The 21,966-nt window shown below is 55.6% G+C and overlaps 8 protein-coding genes across 8 annotated transcripts; 4 read left to right on the top strand and 4 right to left on the bottom strand.

Annotated features, from left to right (window-relative positions):
- Window positions 1–123: 123 nt before the first annotated feature.
- KRP23_4914 (E3 ubiquitin-protein ligase complex slx8-rfp subunit slx8) lies at window positions 124–762 on the top strand (the record flags this gene model as incomplete). Its single annotated transcript, XM_067889927.1, has 1 exon — window positions 124–762. The coding sequence occupies one exon, from the start codon at window positions 124–126 to the stop codon at window positions 760–762; it is 639 nt and encodes a 212-aa protein (XP_067746517.1).
- An 83-nt stretch (window positions 763–845) lies between these two features.
- On the bottom strand, window positions 846–6,888 carry KRP23_4913 (Gamma-tubulin complex component 6; the record flags this gene model as incomplete). Its single annotated transcript, XM_067889926.1, has 22 exons — window positions 846–935; window positions 1,081–1,290; window positions 1,374–1,508; window positions 1,574–1,878; window positions 1,945–2,302; window positions 2,373–3,193; window positions 3,269–3,405; window positions 3,481–3,665; window positions 3,747–3,947; window positions 4,018–4,227; window positions 4,296–4,486; window positions 4,550–4,739; window positions 4,819–4,953; window positions 5,020–5,157; window positions 5,231–5,648; window positions 5,720–5,787; window positions 5,857–5,989; window positions 6,073–6,188; window positions 6,266–6,375; window positions 6,447–6,529; window positions 6,601–6,683; window positions 6,751–6,888. The coding sequence occupies 22 exons, from the start codon at window positions 6,886–6,888 to the stop codon at window positions 846–848; spliced, it is 4,455 nt and encodes a 1,484-aa protein (XP_067746516.1).
- A 150-nt stretch (window positions 6,889–7,038) lies between these two features.
- KRP23_4912 (3-phosphoinositide-dependent protein kinase 2) lies at window positions 7,039–9,401 on the bottom strand (the record flags this gene model as incomplete). The annotated part of the gene is made up of 14 exons (XM_067889925.1): window positions 7,039–7,122; window positions 7,185–7,313; window positions 7,386–7,509; window positions 7,581–7,657; window positions 7,724–7,819; window positions 7,880–8,023; window positions 8,086–8,142; window positions 8,213–8,344; window positions 8,427–8,469; window positions 8,549–8,592; window positions 8,662–8,776; window positions 8,845–8,909; window positions 9,043–9,207; window positions 9,309–9,401. The coding sequence occupies 14 exons, from the start codon at window positions 9,399–9,401 to the stop codon at window positions 7,039–7,041; spliced, it is 1,368 nt and encodes a 455-aa protein (XP_067746515.1).
- Window positions 9,402–9,775: 374 nt separating this feature from the next.
- On the top strand, window positions 9,776–17,051 carry KRP23_4911 (CCR4-NOT transcription complex subunit 1; the record flags this gene model as incomplete). Its single annotated transcript, XM_067889924.1, has 3 exons — window positions 9,776–9,874; window positions 9,941–10,102; window positions 10,176–17,051. 3 exons carry the CDS (start codon window positions 9,776–9,778, stop codon window positions 17,049–17,051), a joined length of 7,137 nt encoding a protein of 2,378 aa, XP_067746514.1.
- Window positions 17,052–17,193: 142 nt separating this feature from the next.
- Window positions 17,194–18,465, top strand: KRP23_4910 (uncharacterized protein; the record flags this gene model as incomplete). Its single annotated transcript, XM_067889923.1, has 1 exon — window positions 17,194–18,465. The coding sequence occupies one exon, from the start codon at window positions 17,194–17,196 to the stop codon at window positions 18,463–18,465; it is 1,272 nt and encodes a 423-aa protein (XP_067746513.1).
- Window positions 18,466–18,574: 109 nt separating this feature from the next.
- KRP23_4909 (Mediator of RNA polymerase II transcription subunit 20) lies at window positions 18,575–19,406 on the bottom strand (the record flags this gene model as incomplete). Its single annotated transcript, XM_067889922.1, has 3 exons — window positions 18,575–18,877; window positions 18,947–19,301; window positions 19,384–19,406. 3 exons carry the CDS (start codon window positions 19,404–19,406, stop codon window positions 18,575–18,577), a joined length of 681 nt encoding a protein of 226 aa, XP_067746512.1.
- A 74-nt stretch (window positions 19,407–19,480) lies between these two features.
- Window positions 19,481–20,798, top strand: KRP23_4908 (uncharacterized protein; the record flags this gene model as incomplete). The annotated part of the gene is made up of 4 exons (XM_067889920.1): window positions 19,481–19,973; window positions 20,389–20,569; window positions 20,650–20,692; window positions 20,769–20,798. 4 exons carry the CDS (start codon window positions 19,481–19,483, stop codon window positions 20,796–20,798), a joined length of 747 nt encoding a protein of 248 aa, XP_067746511.1.
- Window positions 20,799–21,160: 362 nt separating this feature from the next.
- On the bottom strand, window positions 21,161–21,840 carry KRP23_4907 (Dihydrolipoyllysine-residue succinyltransferase component of 2-oxoglutarate dehydrogenase complex, mitochondrial; the record flags this gene model as incomplete). Its single annotated transcript, XM_067889919.1, has 2 exons — window positions 21,161–21,589; window positions 21,652–21,840. 2 exons carry the CDS (start codon window positions 21,838–21,840, stop codon window positions 21,161–21,163), a joined length of 618 nt encoding a protein of 205 aa, XP_067746510.1.
- Between the last annotated feature and the right edge of the window lie 126 nt (window positions 21,841–21,966).

Genomic DNA, 21,966 nt, shown 5'->3' with positions numbered 1-21,966 from the left:
TCCGCTCAGCCGTCCCCTGCACGCAGCAGCCTCCGCCTTCGCCTCCGCCCGTCCACCGCCCCCTCCCCAGCAGCAGGCGACGACTCTTCGTCCGGGTGGGCGCTGCCACCGCTGAACCAGTTCATGACACTACCCGGTCGCTTCTTGGCCTCCCGAAACAGCCTCAGCGCCAGCAACAACAACACTGTGACCGCCTCCAGAACCAACAACACGCGGGACAACCTCCTGCACGACGAGGACGAGCGTTGGACCTCTCGCGACCACTTTGTGTTGCCCCACATGATTCACTTCCAGGATGAGTTCGAGGCTGACGACAACACAGGCCCAGCCCCCACCCAGCCGCCAGAGGAGATTGACCTCACGCTCTCGTCGTCTGAGGACGAGGGCGGCTCCCGCAGCGCAGGCAGCGACGTGATTGAGATTCTGGAGCCCACCGATGCCGCTCCGCAGCCGACGCCTTTGCGTCGGAAAAGACGACGGCCAGGTGCTGCGCCCCTGCTGGTGCCCAAGCGCCAGCGCACGATGGACATGAAGAGCGCCGAGTCCACCAACGTCAGCATCCACAACAGTGACGTCGTGGAGGAGTTCAAGGCGCAACTCAAGTGCAGCATCTGCCTGGACGTGCTGGAAGACATGACCTCCACCTTGTGTGGCCACATTTTCTGCGCCCAGTGCGTCCACCAAGCGATCCGCGCCAACGGCAAGTGTCCACTGTGCCAGCGCCGTCTACATCTCAAGGACACGCATCGAATTTACTTTTGAAGAGGTTGGCAGCCAGCCAGCCACACCCGCGAGACACGGCTGCCAGGTCGGCATATATTTTATTTTGGCGTGCTACAATTCAGCTACGACGTCGTCGCCGGCTCCTGGCACTCGCTCGCAGAGACGTCGTCTGTGGAGTAAAAGTGATTGAAATTGAGCCGGAGTAGAAGACTCTACGGGGCAAGCAGACAGAGCACAAGTGTCAGTAGATTAGAGCGGTAGCCGCGTCTTTCGCTATTTACTTTTTTCCACCAACACTAAAACACCAGCGTGTATGCGCAGGAACCGTAATCATAGCAAGCGAAACAGCTCACGTACCTCTGAAAACTCCCGTGTGCTCCGTTCTGCATCGTGGTTCCCTCTGTGCAGACTGGCAGCAAATGCCCACAGCGCAACATCGCAGACTCCGCACAATGCGCGGATGCGAGTCTCTTCAGAAGCTCTTCCTGTCACTTGTCGCTCCAGCCCTCGCACAAACCCCGTCAAGCCCCAAGCTGCTGCGAGAGTGTCCAGGAAAGCGGAGTGGGTCTGCATCACGGTGTGGAGCCCGATACAAGTCAGCTCCACCAGCGCATTATTTTAACGTGGAATGAAAATTTTGCAAGTCTTACCGAGTAACCAAGCGCGTCCAAGAAGCAGCACTGGATAGCGATGGCTACGTATTCCTCGTGACACCTCCGTAGTTCGGCCAGCGTTGTGGCCTTCTGCGACGCATGTTCAAGCTCTGACCACGCGGTCATCAGCACCTGCAATGGCAATAATAACAGGGTGAGCTATCACCCTCGTTGGAAAACTCAACACCTGGGCCAACCTTTGTGGCAAAAGTTTCGTTGAATGCTCGGAGGAACGACTGCATTTTGTAGATCACACCTCCGCTCAGTCGCTCTAGCGGCGAAGACAGTCGCCCTTGTCGGCGAAGCGTACGCAACATTCCCCACGCTTCTCGCATCTCCAGTGACGTCAGTCGTACGTACAGCAGAAATCGGTGCATTTGCTGGTAATGGCCTAGTGATTGGGAGGTGACCACCAATCCGAGCGGCCACGCGACGTCGTACACCAATTCGATCTCACTTAGTAAGCTTGGAACGGATGGGGTCATAGTCAGACTGTCTAGTACTGCAGCAAAGGAGAATCAGCGGGAGCAAAGGATGCGGCATCAAAAACTAACCACCTAAAGCTTACCTTGAGATAGAGCCGAGCTCGTGTTGTAGTGAAAGTTATGTGCAATTGCATCCACCACCACGGATCCCTCAATCATAGCCAGCATAAGAGCTGACGAAAGGCGACCTTCAACTCCCCAGTTTACCCGAGTGCCCGAGTTTAAACCGAGAAGAAAGTCACGCGCAAAGATGTCCATACAAAGCCCTTCTGACATGAGCATCAGCTTGCGTAACCAGCGAAGGTGTTCGACTATTTGCACCGCGTTGCGAAACCAATTCACTGCTACCTCCTCAAGGTTATGGGCAACAAGGCGGACAGGTACTTGCACACAACAGTCGACGATCGATGCAAACGAAGTAAGATCGGCCTCAGCAAGTGTCTAGAGCATACATATAACATTGGTTAGCCTTCCAAGTATTCCCAACACAAATCAGCAGATAGCAGAGCACCTCTGTTAGCGCGCTCATCAGCACTTCGGAGTCCTCTTCGGGTATCGTCCATGAAAAGAATGGATGCACGGGCGGAAGAGACACTCTTGAGGACTCTGTCGGCCCAGCATACCCTCTTGTCTCGGCTGACGGGATGCCACCCTCATCGCTGTAATCGCTTGGCGCTTCTTCCTGATCATGAGTTGAGTCCTGTATTTCAACATCTTCGCTTTCATAAGTCTGAGGAAGGACTTCACTGGGTGTAGCATCATCCGTTGGTTCACTTTGATTCACGGCACTGCTGCTATCTGCCATCTCAATATCATCCGCAAGGCCGTCGCCAGATTTCGTTTTAGAGCCTTTGGGGGGGCTATTGGGCATCCCACAAGGGCCGCCGTACAAAGCCCCGTACATCTCCGCGCCACTTCCTCCGGGTTCGTTCAAGACGCGAACAGTGGTTTTATGTGTTGCAATGTCGGAGGCTGCTGAATTGCCGAGCACACCTGAGCTACGACTTCCAGCCTCTGCATTGACCTTCACCGAAGCTCTCCAAGCACCATCATTCGTAGATGCCGACGTACGATTGCCAGCCTCCGTGTTAACCCTCACCGAAGCTCTCCAGGTACCATCATCCATGGATACTGTCGTGCGGTTTCCAGCCTCCATGTTGACCCTCACCGATGTTCGCCACTCAGGAGCCAGGGCAGGAGTCAGAGGCGCCCCAGCAGTAGCCACTAACAAGAGCTCTTCAGCTTGTGTTGATACCTGGACGCCGCCCTCGACCAGCAACGTCGCCTCTTTAATCTCACCGGTTGTTGTATCACTGCTTTGTGTTTCTTGATCTAATGCCTCAATGAACACAGGCACGATAGTTAGCAGCACATTATCTACAACAAAATTTAGCCATGTAAGTGCACCTGCAGTCCACGCAGCCGTGTCGTCTGCATAAAGACATTGAAGTTGGTCCTTCCCAGTCGATAAGCGCAGAGCGCGATCCCGTCGCCACTTCATGTAGTCATGCCGCTCCTCTGCACCGTCCATTAGCACAGTGTACCTAGTAGCAAGCAATACATTCGTGTGAGCCCATGGTGACGTACACACGGACCAAACCGCTTTCACAATAACGTACTTGTCGAGAAGAGCAAGACGACCATAGGCCTCCTCATCTGCTTGAGCCTGCTCCGTTTCCTCGACTTGCTTCTTGTCGTTGAACGCATCCTCCCGATCTAACTGAAGCTGGCGTTGCTGTTTATCCACCACTTGCTGGTCCAGCAAATTTCGTTGAAGCAGTTGAGAGTTTCTTTTTGCTTCGGCCTGTTCGCATCAATATCAAAAACACCCGACAACTGGTAAGTATTTTTCTTCAAGAGAAAGGAAGTATAACGACGCACTTACTTGTTCGAGCATCGGATCCAGGTATGGCTCATTTTCAGTAGTACACAGCGTTTCCGTAACCACGTTCGTATCAATCTCCGTATCTGCATGTTGAAATTTCTCCGTCGATGCCATGGCCTCTGCTACTGTTGCTTGCCAGTCCTCTGCATGCTCAACAGCTTCATGTCCACGTATAAGCATGGTTAGCGGCTCCATATTAACCTAATATAGTCATCGGCATTTGTTAGCAACCATCACAGGTAAAATCTGGGCAAATATTAAATAGACACACCAAAGGATGAGTCGAACTCATCGCATCTACACTTCGTAGAAGAGCTTGAACTTGACTGAGGTGGATAATAAGACGAGCGATCTCTCTCAGGAACTCGGGTAGCATCTCGACTGCCTGCGTTGATAATTCTTCACTGAATAGCCCGTCTCCTCCTCCAGAGGCGGCTTTTTCAAGCAAATTTCTACTCCAAGTTGTCACTTCAAACTCATCCTAACAACCAGCAAAGAACGTCAACACAAAATTCAATTCTAGATCACAATCTACAACCAAGCACGTACAAACGGGTCTGTTGACTCCAGCACTCTACCCGACGCAATAAGATCAGAAAGCGCAGCTAGCATTGGCGAAGACGATTTCACGAGGAACCATGTCACCAGCTCTTGCATATGTCCGGTGGCATCTTCAACGCGCAGGGACAATACGTGGCCATGCAAACGGTTTAGCAGCGCAACTCCTCGAGGAAATTTATCTACGAAAGCACGACACTTAGCCACTTGTTTTGACTTCATATAAGCAGAACCATGGCACGTACCCTGTTGTAGTAATGGCCAGAATTCTGTGTCTTCATCGCAGCCAAGTACGTGCCCAACAGTTTCCACAACTCGGCACACTTTGCGAGTCCTGCAAACAAGCTTCGCGACGGATACAATTTCTTCATCCTCTCGGTCCGTTTCACCTAGCGTAGATTCGAGGCACTCCTGTGCGATGCTTCTTACAAGTGACTACATGTTGTGCAAATAACAGAATGAAAACATTAAATACACACTCCAAGAGCAGCACAACAACAAAACTTCTCCTTACTCGATGCATCGATAGATACAACTGCAGCGCGTCTCCCATAGCCTGAAGTGTCTTCCCCCCTCGCATAGGGTCTTGGGAGTAGTAGATAGATAGCAGCTCTAATCGCATAAGCATCGTCCCAGCCTTACGAAACACCTACACAATCACATTAACGTTAGTTGACCAACTCGATGCAGCGTAGTCCAAACAAACAGATTCCACCTCCAAGACAGACGCTGTGGCTGATATGGTCGTGTTGCGGAGCTTTAAGCCGCGCTTTTCAGGCAGTTTAAACGTTGCTGTCTGGAAATCTCTTCTAAAAATCGCAGAGTCAACCCCATTCAATGCTCTCAGAGAATCCTACACAATCATTAGTGCGGCCCACGTGAGCAGCAATCCCATTCCACCAAATGAGTGTAAGCTCCCCACTCACCTCAATGAAGTCCTCTTCGTGAATTTCCAGCGGTGTATCCCCTGCGTGATTTCTACAAGCGAAATCTGTAGGAACTACCAGATCACGAAGCGACCGTTTATCCCCTCGAGCTGCTGGCCTGCAGTAGCCTGCGGGCAAACCCGTACGATTCCCCAGTTCCTCCCACGCGTACGTTTGAGCAATCCAGGGCTCAGTGGCATCAAGCGAGCTTGCTGAGCCCCACGACGAATTCTCCGTAATACTGCTTGCTTCTCCCCAGTCTCTCGACTGCCTCGAACCACCACAGTGTACCTCCCGAGTGGCGTCGTAAAAGAACACATCTTTGCTCGGAGACAGTCCGCTTCCTCTTACTTGAGGCTTCGTTTCCTTAAATGCCATGGCGTCAGTTCGACTGCGCTGTTGTTTTGAGGTACCATTGCTGTTTAGCACACATGTCGACAATTAGAAGAAAAAAGGGCTGAGTACATGTAGAGTAAAATACGCGCATACGTTTCCAAGCTGCGATCAAAGCTTTTCCGATGCGGGGAGCCACCAGGAAGGTCAATGAAACGATTAGGCTATGCAAGTACATGAAGAATTAGTTCTTTTTCGCTGAACAACCCTTTGTAACTCTCCTTGCCACTTACCTGCTTAAATGGTACCATGTTGAGGAACCCTCCGTCTCCTGCTGCAGCCACGCCGGCAGCAGGGCACCATAAGCTCGAGTGTTGACACGGTATACCATTGCCAAATGCATTGAACAAGTCTGGCGAAAAGAGTCTGTATAGATTCATTGAGAATTTGTGAATAAAACACCAGCGGTAACAGGTAGCCATTGAGTCCGTGGAGCTGCATGTACCCACCTCGACTCTTCCAGTGGAACTGGGGGCTTATTGAAGATTCCCCTTGAGCGCTGCAGCAGCATAGCATCATTCATACGGATGCGATCGCCAATGCGCTTTTTCGTAGCATCTGAAAACTAAGCAATCGCATTATCAAACCTATCAGCAACGATGGATAACCAAAACAAAGAGGCAATCAAAAGCACCGACTTACCATGATCGACTCCCCATCTGTCGTTCGCATAGGGTCTTCAAGCACAAAAGTCTCTCCGTCGTCTCCACCTGCGAGCGCAACCAGCAACCGCATCACCTCTTCAACTGGAACTGCAGCCACACCACGAAACCGTCAGCCAGTCCCTGTTCCCTCTCCTTGGCATTGCCACAACAAATTCTACCCGCTGTCTCTGCATTCAGTTGCTTCTTCTCAATCTCCATACAACGCTCCACCACCTGGTCCATGCGATCCACGACGTCGACTCTGCACAGCAGCAGCGCACAGTCACAGACTCAGTAGGCGGACCACCAAGTAGCCACCCGCGTCACACGTACACATCGGCATCTTCTCCACACCCCAGCAGCTTCGCTCGTATCTCCAGCAACTCACCCTGCACTGAAATACCGGTATCGTCGCGCTAAAACCGAGTCAAGCAGAGCCTAGTGAGATTATGAGAAAGACAAGTGGCTCTGGGACGCACGTACGGGGCTTAGAAGGCGCTCGTAGACTGGCAGTACGCGCTGGAAGTCGCCCCGAGGCTCATGACAGATGTGGGCACGCAGACGCTTGAGCAGATCCACCACTCCAGCCTCTGGAGGCGCCTGCCGCAGCAACTCGTGCATGGCGCACGATTATTATCTTGTGACACACGAACGCTACACAAATGGCTACATTCACTTCAAGGTGGCTGGCCTAAGGTTGCTCTGTATTTTAGATTAGATGGCACGTGTGTGTCCCATTTACCTACATACGTCCACATGCTGTGCTTGTGCCTACTCCGAGACGGCCTCAGCGATGGCGCGCGCCCACTGCTGTGCGAGGTTGTTGGAGTCCGTGATCCGAATGGTGTCTGACCGCTGCAGGTCAAAAGGAATTAGCTGCAAGATGGGCAATAGCAGGATAACAAGTTGCGACGCACCGATACGACGTCGAACGTGTGAGGGTCGATCTCATTCACCGTCGTGTCAGCCGCGAGGTAAACCTCGCGCTTGAAGCGGCCTGACCACGAGCTGATCACAACCAGGCGCGGAGCGTCGGTGAGATAAAGCTGTTGAGGCAAAAACTGCATGGTTAGTGTCGGCAAACACCTTGTTTGGCGTTAACACGTTGGAAGCCGTACCTCTCGCGTGCGATTAAACATCGTGGTGCGGACCTTCACGGTGGATTCGAAGCGGATCTGCTCATCGTAATCAATACAGGCTGGCCGGTTTCTTTGGACCGAGCTGCTGCTACGTGAACGCTTACTGCACCAGCGAGCAAAGCAATTAGAGGGGAAATGCCATTCTAGGCGCCTCCAAGCAGCACTACACTATACCTGAACTCATCGGACGTGCTTTCTGAAAAATCATCCGAGAAATACTCTGCGACGGTCCAATTCTCGGAAGCGCCATCCTGATTGCATAGTCCATCGATTAGCGCTTCAAACCAATAAAGATCCAACGCAGCCAGTTCTCGTACCAACTTTGGCTCGGGCAAAACCAACTCAGGAGGGCTGTACGGCGGAGTCTGATCGCCAATGTCGTCCCATTCTACACCTTCAAAGAATGGATGATTCTGCATGGCAAACACAGTCAGTTATCGGTCACTTAGACCTAAATCAGTAAAAGATCTAACCTTCAGCTCGGCATAGCCCTCTTCGTTCTGCTGAGCACCAATGCGTTCCTCGGGATCTTGGACGAGAAGCTTCCGGATCAGATCCTGTGCGGCTTCCGGGACACTGCTTGGGAAATCGAATTCTTCGCTCGAGTGGTTAATAATCTGCAAAACGCCAAGTCAGTTTGAGCAGCACTCCATGACGCTCGAAGATTTGCAAGTCTTACCACTTGGAAAGTGAGGTAATCGTTTTCTCCAACAAAAGGCGCTCGGCCAGTAAACATCTACATTTATACGGTCAAAAGGGATCAGTGCACCTAGAACATTGGGACTCGACACTGGCCGTGCACGCACCTGAAAGATTAAGCAACCCATTGCCCAGAGATCGGCCCCTCGCGAAGCCGGCTTGTCGTGCAATACTTCTGGTGACACGTAGGAGGCAGTGCCACAAAACTGACACGCATCGCTACTTTCGCCATCTTGGTCCTGTATTGCCAACACTAGCGTTTAGAACGAATACATCAACGCGATTTTCATGAAGAAAAGCTCACTGAATAGGGCGCCTTACCTTTGCCGTGCCGAAATCAGTCACCTTCAAGTGTCCATCCTCACTGAACGGGACCGCACAAGAAGTCGTTAGGATTTACGATGCAGAGGCTGTAGCTGTCTTCAATTCAAAGTGCACCGTACCTAAGAAGCAAGTTGTCGGGTTTGATGTCGCGGTGGATAACATGCTGCAGCAGGATTCTCCTTCATTAGTATCGCATACAATCACAACAACGACTTCTTTGCTGACGCAGTACCTGGGAGTGCATATATTCCAACGCGTTGACTAGCTCTGCCATGTAGAATTGCGTCAGTTCGAAAGAGCACGCAGCGTCCGAAACGCCTTGTTCCTGCTGGTTCTGATACTCCTTGCTGGTCACAACGCACTGCAATGAGCACCCTCGTATTCCCGGCATGAACAATGAACAGGCTGCGCGCACCTGATGACTCCGAAGAGATCGCCGCCGCGACATAGCTCCATCACCAAGTACAAGCTGTGGTGGTCCTGTACCCACAATTGGACGCAAAAAATGAGACGAGGAGACCAGATGGATTGCGGTTGCGGTGCTGCACTGCCCTTGGCTTCAACATCTTTGAGGCCATGCGCAGTAAATGCATCCAGAGTGCAGACGCCTTACGCGGAAGCTGCAGTAGAACTTGACGATGTTCGGGTGCGAGAGGCGCGACATGACCTTGCGCTCCGTGAGCACGAACGCTGTCTTATTCTCCTTGCGGATGAAGCTCTGGTCCATCACCTTCACGGCGAAGTCCATGTGATTCTTCTTCATCTGCGCGTGAAAAACCTGCAAGCGGCGCCAACAGGCAGCGAGAGCGACAAACCGCCGGGCACGAAGTCAGCAATAGCCCACGCAGCAGCAGCGGCGGCGGCTATAACACGGCTCACCTTGGCGTACGATCCCTGGCCCAGCACATTCCCGAAGAAAAAGTCGCTGGCCTCGGGCGCCGCATCAAGCTGGAGCGCGTGCGCCGGCGTCATGCTGGTGCTCTCCCTACTGGGCTTCGTCAAGTCGCTCAGCGCAGTTTTGGTCCACGCAATACCGGGAATAGGGTTCCCGCACCGGTAGCGCATCCGAAATAGAAAAAGTAAGCCTTTTATTCACCGGTATCAACAATTGTGCATTATTATTGTGGCCCACATGGAATAGATAACGTGCGTACCGGTACTTCACTGGTATTGGTACTCTGCGAATCAGCGCGGTTGAAAATGGTCCTGGCGAATCAGCAGGATGCGCACCGGTTTTACCGAATCCCTCCCCCCCTTTCGTAGCTCCTCGCATTCGCCCCCCAGACGTCCAGGAAGGAAGGTGCAGCTCCCCCGCCCCCGTCCTCTCACGCCACGCAGGACGCAACATGGTCTCGTTCGCGTCGCCTCTGTTCTGGCAGATCAACTACCTGGTCACCAACCTAAGCAAGAAGAACTTCAAGTCCAACGTGGCTGAGCTCAACCAGGTGCGGCCGATCTTGCGCCTCGCTGCGCTCTGTGGCTCAAACTAACGCTGTGTGTGTCGCCTGCAGCTCGTGGAACTCTACGGAGAAGACGCGCGCATCTTCCTGCTCAACTGCCTCGTCCAGGACATCGACTTCCGCGGTCAGAAGGACGCACTGAAGATCCAACTGCTCACGCACGAGGTCGCACAGGCCTCGTCACGCCCCAACTTCACCACTTTCATCTGCGAGGTGCGCCTCCCCTCCTCCTCCCTCTTTCGCTTTTAGTCACCCCCTTTTGACGGATGTTTTGCGACTGTGGCAGGCGATCGAAGGTAGCTCGCCGGACTCTGTGAGTGGACGCCACGTGACGGAGGAGTTCCTGCAGCTCTTCTGCAAGACGCTCAAGCTCAGTCTCCCGCAGCAGGTGACGGTCGGTTTGGCCTTCGCTCAAGGAGAGAAGGCTGAGAGCTCCGCCCAGGCCATCAAGTTCCTGCGCACCAAGATCCCGGAGATCTCTTCGTGCGGCGCCAAGCTGCCGTCGGACGTGCTCCACTCGCTCGTCTTCGTGCTGCGCATGAAGAAGGAGTTCCACGCGGACGTCGCAGAGACGGACTCGTTCCTCGCCAGCATTTCGTCAGCGCACCCGAACGATATGAGTTCGCTCGAGATGGCCCCGCTGACTATGGGCGACCCCGAGCACGTGGACTGTGGGCCGGTAACCGACTCGGACTCGCTGAGCCAGCTCATCTCGGACGTGTCGTCGAGCTGCGTGTTCTATGAACTGATGGAGGATGTGGGCTACTCGTGCTCGTCCTCCCCTCAGGCGTTCCGCACGCTTCTGGCCGAGGCTGGACTCGCGAAGGCTCCCACGATCCCACCGACTCAGGTCGCGGGTATGTTGGCGATGCTGTCGCGAACCTTCACCGGATTGGACGCGGAGAATGGTGCAACGTTGATGGCCAACCTTACGATTGATTTTGAGGCCACCCCGTCGGACGAGGCTGCTGCAGCACCCGTGCGGGAAAACTGGGACCTTGAGGTCATCGCTGAGGTGTTGCAGAAGGACTACGCCTCAATCAAGTGGACCAAGGTTGCAGAGAAGCTGGACCGTGCCGACCTCAGCATCCAGAACGCGACTCAGCTGCGCGTGCTTATTACGGCATTCCAGCGGTTCTCGCAGACCAAGCTCCGCGTGACCACACTGCTGCGGCCATGGAAAAACAGTCGCGCGCACATTAGCATTCTGAAGGCAGCTGTGGAGGCACCACCGGAAGTGCTGTCGTTCTCCGAGTCGCCGCGAAAGCTCGCACCGTTCGAGGGCGCTGATGCATCGGCTGTGCCTAAGAATGGCGTGTGGTTTTCTCTGGATGTAGTGGAAACGCTACTGCAGGTATCCGAGCAGGACTGCTACGGTGACGTCCGCAAGCTCCTGGATGGAGCAATGAAGACATGTCCCGATGTTCTGATTGCCAACCTGGCTCAGGCCTCACCTCGTTGGAACGCGCTGCGCGACGACATGTTCTCGGAGCTCTTTAGCACCTACATCATGGGCCGGCCCAACGCCCCGCTTATCATGCGCCATTTGTGGTCCGTCGCGCCCAAGTTGGTGCTGTACGCCAGCGTCAAGTGCTTCTACGCCGCCACAGCGCCGCACATTGTGTCGCGACTGTTCGCGCTCTTCCGCAACACGGGCGACGCCTTCGCCTCGGCCATTCATTCCAACTATTTTTCGTTTGCTTTGGCCTTAGCCACGATGGGGGCCAACCACGACGTGCTAAACTTAGAGACGTGGCTGGTGGAACGCCTCGCCTCGCAACGGACGGCGTTTGCGACGTCGTGTCTGGCCTTCGTGCACCGCAACTACACTCGCGCAGTGCCTAAGAGCAACATTACGCCGCAGTCGAGCCACGTGCTGTCCATTGAGTCGTTGGCGACTATTCTTAAGTGCATTATGGCTGTTCAAGGGGCGCTACCTGTTACTATCGCACAAGAGCTCAAGCGCATTATCACCCTCAGTATGGAGACCCACCCTGTTATCTCGGCGTCCACGCGCCCGGTCGGAGAGACCGCTAATCCTCACGTACCCGGGACAGGGGGGGCAGCCGTTGGTATTGGTGCCGGAGCTGCTGCCGCCGCGGGTATTCGAGCTGGTGGCGATCCATCTGCGAGTAGTGGTGACGCATCAACCTACACGGCAGAAATGATCGAGGAGCAGGCGAACGCGTACTTCCAACAAATCTACACGTCGGAGCAGAATATCAACGATGTTGTGGCAATGCTGAAGCGTTTCCAAGGTTCTCGCGACGAACGCGAGCGGCAGATCTTCTACTGCATGATCCACAATCTGTTTGATGAGTACCGCTTCTTCCCTCGATACCCGGAGATGGAGCTGCGCATTACTGGCGTTCTATTCGGGAAGCTCATCGAGCACCAGGTGCTTCCTCCCAACTTCCTCCAGACCGCGCTGCGTTCTGTGCTTGAGAGTCTTCGCGAGCCTGTGAATTCGAAGTTCTTCTTCTTTGGTGCCTGCGCGCTGCAGCAGTTTGTTCCAAGGCTGCGGGAATTACCCGCCTATTGTACTAATCTATCGCAGATCCCTCACTTGCAACACGCATTGCCAGAGATTATGCGCCAGGTGAACCAAGTTACCCGCTCGATCGCGCTTTCAGGACCTTCACTCGATGCGAGTTCTGGTAGCAGTGATGCATTGTCCTCTTTGGGGGGTTCACTTCCGCCATTAGGCAGTGCTGCTGAGGGAGAAGGTACATCGAGACTTGTCGCCAGCGCCGCTTCATTTGGTCTTGGATCGCCGCCGCCCGCTGTTCCAAAGGCTCAAGATGATATTGCATTGGATATTCAAATTCCGTCATCAATTTTAAGCCGTTCGGCAGGGCCGTCATTGACATCCCCGTTGCCAAAGGCTCCAGCGGCGTCACCTCCGCCCCCTGCTGCCCCCGCACCGGAGCTGAAGGTGGATCACATTTTCCATGAGTCAAGCAAGGTAGATGAGGATGAGGAGCTCGAGCAGCCTGACGAGACCGTGAAGGATCGCATTCACTTCATCGTGAACAACATGTCGATCTCGAATTTGGAGGCGAAGATCCCGGAAGTGCGTAAGATGCTGCTGCCTGCATATCATGCGTGGCTCGCGAACTATTTGGTGGTGAAGCGGATTTCGACTCAGCCTAACTACCACACGGTATACCTGATTTTCATCGAGAAGCTTATGCGCCCGGAGCTTGAGAGTGAGATCCTCAAGCGTACGCTCCAAAACGCACGCAAGCTGCTGACGTCAGGGACGATCACGACCAATTCTCAACAGCGCTCCTTGTTGAAGAACCTAGGTTCGTGGATAGGTGTCTTCACTCTCGCACGCAACAAGCCTTTGCTGCAGCGTGACTTGGACCTGAAGGAGCTTCTTTATGTTGGCTACGAGACCGGCCACCTTATTGCTGTGACGCCCTTCGTGGCCAAGATTCTTGAGGGATGCAAGAAGTCGAAGATCTTTAAGCCGCCAAACCCGTGGGTCATGGGCCTCATTCACGCCATGAGTGAGATTTACGATGTGCCGGACCTCAAGCTTAACCTTAAGTTTGAGATTGAAGTCCTGTTCAAGTCATTCAAGCTGAACGTGGAGGATCAGCGTAAGGCGCAGCTGCTGCATACGCGTAGTGCGCCTCCTCGTACGGCCAACCCTGACTTCAACGTCAAGGTTCCCAAGACCACCTCAATGATGGGACCACGGTCTGCCACACCACCGCCCGGCTCGGGGGTGAAGCTGGGACGACCGTTGACGCCGGGTAAGCAGATGAAGAAGCCTGGCGACGGATTCGTACCGGCCGGTAGCCCAACTGGAAGAGAGGGGGTGCCTGGGTATGGATCGCTTGGAGCGAGCAGTGGCGGTGGTGCGGCTGCGGAGTCTACAGTGATCCCGAACCTAGCTTCGTATGTTGCTGTGAACCCTGAGCTACCGTTGCGCAATGTGAACCTGCGTCGCCTGGTCCCTCTTGCCGTAGACCGCGCTATTCGCGAAGTGATCTCCCCCGTGGTAGAGCGCAGCGTCACCATTGCGTGCATCACTACCCGCGAGGTGATCCTGAAGGACTTTGCTACCGAATTCGATGATACGAAGATGCGTAAGGCCGCACACCTAATGGTGGCGTCGATGTCGGGATCATTGGCACTTATCACGGCCAAGGAGCCGCTTCGCAATGCTATTGGCACACACCTTCGTGCGCTGCTTCCCACCACCGCTGGGGATCCCCAGCAGCTTGAGCACGTGATCCAGGTCTGCTCCAACGAGAACACGGACTTGGGCTGCATGCTCATTGAGAAGGCATCTTCGGAAAAGGCTATGCGTGACATCGATGAGGCTCTTGCTAATGCGTATGCATCGCGTCGGCGTTACCAGCAGCAGCAAGCACAGGTTGGCAAGGCGCCAGGAGCGGATGGCGTGCACTTTTTCGAGGGTAGCGCGAGTAGCACGGCTGTGGCTGCTTCTGCAGGTTCGCCAGGGGCTCCTAGTGGTCACTGGCCCGCTGCTTTGCCTGAGGTCTTCAAGCCCAAGCTCGGTGGTGTACCACCCATGCAGCTCGTGGTTTACGAGGCCTTCCAGCGTATTCCGCGGCCCACTTCCATGCCGCTTTCATCTCGACCTGGCGCTGGTGCGTTCCCCGGTGGTGTTGTTGAGAAGGAGGGCGATACCGCTGGTGTGAGTGTGACGGCTGCATTGGATCGCTTCGCTGGACTCCTGGAACGTTTTGAGCTGTTCGTGCAAAAGATTGCTCGCCAGGCTGCAGCTGCACAGCGTGAGCTCCCGTCGCTGCTAGCAATCCCGGCGGAAAGCGAGGTCTTCGCAGTTTTGCGCGAGGTGCGTGCACTTGGTGGTAGCGTGCGTCCGGCGTTGCGTGATGAAGCTTGCCTTAAGATCGCGAACCGTATCGTGAAGTTTATGTATGAGTTGGGCAACGGTGGCCGAGGAAACGAGTTGTTCCTGGAGATTTTGGTTAGCTCGTTGGAAGCACTGACGGCAAGCTGCGACAAGCTGCGCAAGGAGATTGTTGGTTGGGTTCTGCGTGCACCCGTGGACGACAAACTGAAGTTGCATTGTGAAATCATTGTGGCGCTTATCCGCTACAAGGTGGTGGATGCCAGCGAGTTTGACGTATATCTGGCACGCAACATGGAGCGCAACAGTGTGGCGATTGAGTTTGCCGTTCATGTGGTTCGCCAGTGCCTGATCATGGAGCATGTAGGCGTGGCAACCCAGTTGCCAAACACTCTGGAAGCGCTTGCACGGATTGTGGAACGTCATGGCGGTGCGACTGCCAACAAGAATGTGCAGATCCTTGCCGCACTGCTAGAGCAAGCGCGTGTGCAAAAATTGCAGAGCCGCCCGACACCGCCGGCGCCACAGCAGCCCCAGAAGAGCATGGGTGCGATCGGCAGTGGTTCTGCGAAGAGCACCGGAGAACGCCCACTCGTGCAGGAGCATGCCGCTTTCCGCCATACGGTGAGCAATGCTCTGGAGCACTGGATCGCCATTTACAAAGAGCCGACTGGCAACTCGAAAATGCATGCCCAGTACCTCCAGATGCTGAAGCAGTACGGTCTGCTTGCTGATGACGAGAGCGTCTCCTTGTTTTTCAAGTTCGGCACAGAGCTGTGCGTGGATGCGTGCCTGAAGAGCTCTTTTGCCGCGAGCGATCCTGCTGCACTCAAGGCGGGTGCAAAGGTACCGCTGAACTACGCGGTGCTGGATGCACTTACCCACTTAATGGCGCTGCTGGTGAAGTACCTGGACCCTTCACCCGCCGCAAAGCTGCAGGTGCTAAACCACGCTGTTGGCGCTATTGCTAACGTCTTGGTGGCAGCACACGACCTGTCGCGCAAGAAGAAGGCCCCCTTCGACCAGCGCGTTTTCTTCCGCATGTTCGTAAACCTTATGAAGGAGTTGACGGCCCAGGAGCCGGCCCTGGACGCTATCAACCTGCAGGTCCTCAACACCTTTGCCAGCGCGTACAACACGCTGCAGCCACTCGGACTGCCCGGATTCGTGTTTGCTTGGACGGAGCTTATCTCGCACCGTTGCTTCATGCCGCTGCTGCTGCGTGCTAAGCAGCAGCGTGGCTGGCAGATTCTTCACCGCCTTCTCATGAACTTACTCGTGTTCATGGAGCCGTTTTTGCGTCATGCGGACTCGGCCGTGCCGCTGCCAGACTCTATCGCGGCGCTGTACAAGGGTGTTGTGCGCATCATTTTGGTGCTGCTGCACGACTACCCGGACTTCCTGAGCGATTTCTACACTAGCTTCTGCGACGTGCTGCCTGCGGCCTGTGTGCAGTTGCGTAACGTGATCCTGTCGGCGTTTTCTCGCTCGATGCGGCTGCCTGACCCGCTGACGCTGGGACTTCAGGTCGCTCAACTCCCCGAAGTGAGCGTGGCTCCGCGACCCATGCCTGCCTGGGGGGCCGCGCTCACGAACAACGGCATCAAGGACTACGTCGACGAGTTCCTGCACGCTACTGCAAACCGTGCGTCGGCGTTCCCGTCTGACCTGATCTCGAAGCTGATGCGTCCTGCTGCCCAGCTGGAGCGCGACCCGACGTCCTGCAAGTACGCGCTGCCGGCGCTCAACGCGCTGGTGCTTTACTTGGGGAAGGAAGGCATTGCGGAAATGGCCAACGGAGGCTCCACGCCGCCGCCAACGCCGTCTGGAGCTGACGCCAAGCCGAGTACGACCAGCAAGTTCGAGCAGAGCGCGGCCATGGACGTGTTCCGCTACCTGGCGGACGAGCTGGACACGGAAGGCCGCTACTGGTACTTCAGCTCCCTGGCGAACCACCTGCGCTACCCGAACAGCCACACGCACTATTTCAGCTGCGTCATCCTGTACCTGTTTTCGTACTCGAGCAACAAGATGGTCAAGGAGCAGATCACCCGCGTGCTCATCGAGCGGCTGATCGCCAACCGCCCGCACCCGTGGGGCTTGCTGGTGACGTTCATTGAGCTCATCCGCAACAAAAGCTACAAGTTCTGGGACCAGGACTACCTCGAGTGCTCGAGCGAGATCAAGGAGGTGTTCGACGACGTTGCTCGCACGTGTCTCGGCACGGCGCCGGGTGCTTCGAGTGCCAGTCCGCTGGCCTCACTTGGTGGAAGTGCCATCTCGGCTTCCTCCCCCAGCACCTCCTCCTAGACTCTAGGGGGTAAGTAGCACCATTAGCACCTTTGTTAACTGTAGGAGCGGCATGCTAGTCGCCTGGACAAATACCTTTTTGCCAATGTAACGTTGCTTGTTTGCTTCATTTTATGAGCAAATCGTTCTCTTATTAGTGAAAATGGAGCGCGAGCGGATATTGGAAGAAGTGGCGAAAATTGAGGCGTACCTGGCCTCGTACCGCCCCGAAGAGGGCGAGCTGGCCTTCAACACGAGCATGGGGTGCTTCCGAGCCAAGCCGCTTCGATCCGTTTGCATCCGTCGCGGCATTCGCGCGCAGGGGAAGGAGTTCCGAGGCGCCTCCACCAAGAACAACTACATCGCAGCGCTGTGGGAGCACTGCAGAAGTCACGGGACCTCGAGCCCCACCACCACAGAGACCACCAGACAAGACACCCCTCCGCTATACGCCGCGCCGCCCAACAGCAGCCACAGCCTCATCAGGCCAGCGCAGCCGACCAAACACTGCGTCATTCGCCTCATGAACGTGCTCTTCAGCGACGGATTCTCGCACAGACTAGCGGCACTGCACGCAGGCGCAGAAGACCGCAGCTTCTGGGAAGACGTGGCTGCGTCCTATTGCTCCACTTCGCTGGAGCTGGACGGACTCATCTCGGCGCACCAACGCTATCGGACACTCAATCCGTCGGCTGCGGAGCCGCATCCGCCGGCCAAGCTTCGAGACGTGTGGAACACCCTGTGCGTCGTGTACGAGGCAGCCTTTGAGCGGGTCTTGATGACCGACAAAAGCTCGGGGAACTTCTCAGAGGTCTACCAAGGCCGACTCGACGTGCTTTATCTGCATGAATGGCTTCGAATCCGTCCTGAGCTCACTTCTACCGTTGGGATCAAGCTGCTGGAGCAGGAAGACACCGAGCAATCCTCGAGCCCCTCGGACGTCTCGGAGACACAGAGCAATTATGAGGCGAGTGAAGCTGATTTGGAGACTAACAACACGCAGACTGTCGTTGAAGTGGCGACAGCTGAAAGTGTGCCCGAGACACAAATGAACGACGTAAAGATCATCGCCGATACACAAACCCTCAACACAGAGGAGGGTATCCCTGAGGCGGAGACGAGCCGTGACTCAACTCAAAGCATCGTCGAAACCCAGGTGGACGAAGAGCACGCGGATGAGGTGCGAGAATGTACCGAGACACAAACAAAGAAACGGAGATTAATCACAGACATTCTGCAGCGAGATGCCCCAGATGAGATGGAGATCAAGCGCCGAAGACTAAACGACTCGTCAGAGTATGTGCGAAGTCTGTTTCGCACAGTGGAGACGATGAGATCAGCGGGCTGTGATGAACCCGTACTGAGCGAAATGCTGCAAGAGGCTCAGCGTCAGGCCTCCAAATTAGTACGGGCATCAAAAAATGAGTTGCCCTAGCGGTAGGTAAACACGAACTTCACGCAGGTCTCATTAATGCAAAGGAGACTTCCACTTCGCACTCACTTGCACGAAGATGACTCTATTCGCAGAGCTACTTCCAGCCGCCTCACTTTTCAAACTTGCGCAGGATGTTGAAGGCAGCCACGTACTGCAGAGCCGTGTGCTTGAGGCTGTACTCACTGTTAGGCAGCCCCACCTTCTCAAAAAGTGCCGGCATGTTTTCCACGGGCTTGCGCAGGTGGTCGTGCGAGGCGAAGTTGCCCAAGAACTCGTCGATCAGCATGTCAACGTGGGAAACCGTGTAGCACGGCGAGTACTGCACCTCGATGATGAGGCCTCGGGGCAAATTATTGCGGGACATGAACGTGCACACGCTCACCACAAAGTCCCCCACCACGTACTGCGTGCCCTGCAGTACAACAACCAAAGCTCAGTCAGGCATGCCACCTACCAGACTAAAGAGCCCACAGTTGTGCACCTCGAACTGCCCGTCCGACTTGAAGGCGTAGATCTCCACTTGCTGGAGGATGTTGGCTCCGTCCAGGCCGCATTCGAGCAGCGATACGTCCTCCATGAGCCCTTCCACGCCGTTGTCGCTGGGCGCGATGCCGTGCGCCTTCTCGTTGGCCAGCACGGCGTACACCAGGTCGTCGTTCTGTGACATTCTCAGCATGAACATGCGCTGGTTGACACAGCCGTCCGTGAGCGTCTTGCGGTTGAAGAGGCGGCAGTGCACCACGTGCCGCCCGACCTTCTCGCCGCCCATTGACTCCAGTTTGCGCAGCAGTTCCTGGTACTTTTGCGTGATGTTGACATCCTGGATGATCACCACTCTGTCCACAGCAAGCAAGGCATAATACAAGTCAGTTCAAGTAGCGCTCCGCTGCGGTAGCGGCCGGCAAAGGAGGTCGGTACCTGGTCATGCCCGTCATGGTCATCTGCTTTGGCAATACAATATAACAATAGTATTTATCATGATATTTCAATATCGCTAGTGTTATATTTGCTTTCGATGGAGGCCGACGAGGAAGAGCGGGAAGTGGCGACAGCGTCGGCCGCGTTGTTCGGCGGCGCGGAGGGAGAGCCACGCTTCGACGACGACGGGATGGATGGCTCCGACCTGCCACCGTCGTTTGCCCTGCCGCTGCTGACTCGGGGCGACGAGGAGGAGGCGGCAGACGCACGGGAAGAGGAAAATACAGCTCAGCCAGAAAAGCAGACGCCAAGCGTGATTTCCCAGGCCACAGAGGAGCCACCAGACAGCGCAGAGGTGGAAGTCGACGCTCAGGAGACAGAGACGGAAGACACCGCGGAACAAACGGAGGAAACCGCAGACCGGCGAGGCTTCCAGTGCCGCTCCGAGAACTGCCCCAAGTTCGCTCAGGCGGGAGGTCTCTGTATTGCCCACGGTGGGGGCTATCGCTGCCAGACGCCGTTCTGCGCCTTTTTCAACTTGCGCACGTGTCCGGACCACGGAGGCTCCAAGCGCTGCGGTGTCACAGGCTGTACGCGCGTGGCGTTGGGCACGTCGGCGCTTTGCTGTGCGCACGGAGGGGGGCGGAAGTGCAGCATTAAGAAGTGTGACAAATATGACGCTGGACAGGGATTCTGTCTGGCTCATGGCGGCGGACGGGACTGTACGACCAACGGGTGTACGAAGAAGGCCATTCGCTACGGACTCTGTAGTGGACATGGCGGACGGGCGCGCTGCAAGGTAGAAGGATGTACCAAGTACGATCGGGGCCAGGGCAAGTGTAAGGCACATGGTGGTGGATATTTCTGTAAGGTGCAGGGCTGCGGCAAGAAGGACAAGGGCGGCGGTCTCTGTGTGGCCCATGGTGGGGGCAAGAAGTGCTACGTGGAGGGATGCACGACGCCGTGTGTTGGTGGAGGCCGTTGCAAGCTTCATGGCGGAGGTAGACGGTGCCAATCTCAAGACTGTCGCAATTGGGCTCTCAATGGCGGTCGATGCAAGGAGCACGGTGGCACGGGCAAGCGCTGCTCGCGTCGTGGTTGCGACAAACACGACCAAGGAGGCGGGTTCTGCCTGGCTCACGGCGGCGGCTTCACCTGTACATTCCCGGACTGCACCAAGAAGCAGGTACGAGGGTATTCGTCTGGGATGCGTCGTTTGTACAATGGTCTTTGCTAACCATAACCTTTGTCACATGTGTTTATCAGATCCGTTTTGGACGCTGCTGTGCGCATGGAGGAAAACCACGATGTACGGTGGCTGGCTGCGAGCGTCTGGGGCAAGCCCGTGGACTTTGTAAGGCTCACGGTGGCACCAAGCCTTGCAGTTTTCCGGAGTGTACGCGAAAGGCAAATAGCGGTGGCCATTGTATTCGACATGGCGGCGGCGGGCGTTGCAAGACCGAGGGCTGCTTGAAGACAAACCGAGGTGGAGGCTACTGCAAGGCTCATGGCGGTGGCAAAAAGTGCACCGTGCCTGGCTGCAACGAGTGGGCCATCGGCGGCGGTGTGTGTCCTCAGCACGAGCTCTTCGGTGCGGCTGCTGTTGTCTCGGTGTGACGATGGCTGCGGAGTTGGAGCAGGCATGACACCAAATATCTATACCATGCGTGCGATTTGTGTTTTGTGTATTTTGTTCTTGAATGGACTTGCTTCCCTCTCGCCTTTTGTCTAAGTGTAGTGCTGCGCCAGTTGTCAGGAGTTCCGCCAGCACACAAGCTTACAGGTACGCGAGGCCCGAGTTGATTGACTCAACCTCCGCCGGCGAGAGCGGCAAGCGCTTTGCGCTGCTGAAGGGCAGGACGTCCGCACTGGACGGTTGTACAGGTACTGCGCGCAGAGGCGAGGGCGGCAGGTTGAGGCCCAGCGGCTTAGACAACGGCGACGGCTTCTGAGGCAGCAGCGAGCGCTTCCCCAGGAACTTGATGAGCGGCACGCGGTGTCCGGACGATGCAACAGCGGCGACAGCGGCAGCGGGGGCCACTTGTGACGACGCGGCGGTCGTCGTCTGTGCAGATTTGTTGGAGCCGCTCGGTGCCAACGCGTCGTCCAGCGAGAAGAGTGGCTTGCCCACCTCGACGTTCTCCTCCAGCTGAGCCAGGACCTCCACGATGGTGCCGGCTACTGGACTCGTCACGTCCACGCTCACCTGACAGCAATGGTGAGTGCTTCTGCAGTGTCATATTCCTATGCAGAGTTAGATAAATGTACCTTGTCGGTCTCGAGCACGAGCACCACTTCGTCGGCGTGCACCGCGTCCCCCGCCTTCTTGACGATCTCCACGAGCGTCCCCTCGCTGATTGAGTCGCCCATGGACGGCACATTGACGGTCTGGATGGCCAGGCGTCCCGCGGACGCGTGGAAGGCGCGGCGCAGCGGCAGGCAGGAACGGCTCAGCATGGCGGTCGTGTTCTGGATAGCGTGGGGCCGAAAATGGACGGTACAGAAAATGTGGCGTTTGGGCCCAACTTCAAGCCACAAACAACGTTTAACTGCCACAAACAATGGATGGGTGCAATAGACTTC

This window comes from Phytophthora ramorum, assembly GCF_020800215.1.
Source record: "Phytophthora ramorum isolate Pr-102 chromosome Unknown Phyram_PR-102_s0004, whole genome shotgun sequence".
NCBI lineage: Eukaryota > Oomycota > Peronosporomycetes > Peronosporales > Peronosporaceae > Phytophthora > Phytophthora ramorum.
Note: the sequence above shows the minus strand (reverse complement) of the source record. Positions and strands in the feature narration are given on the sequence as shown.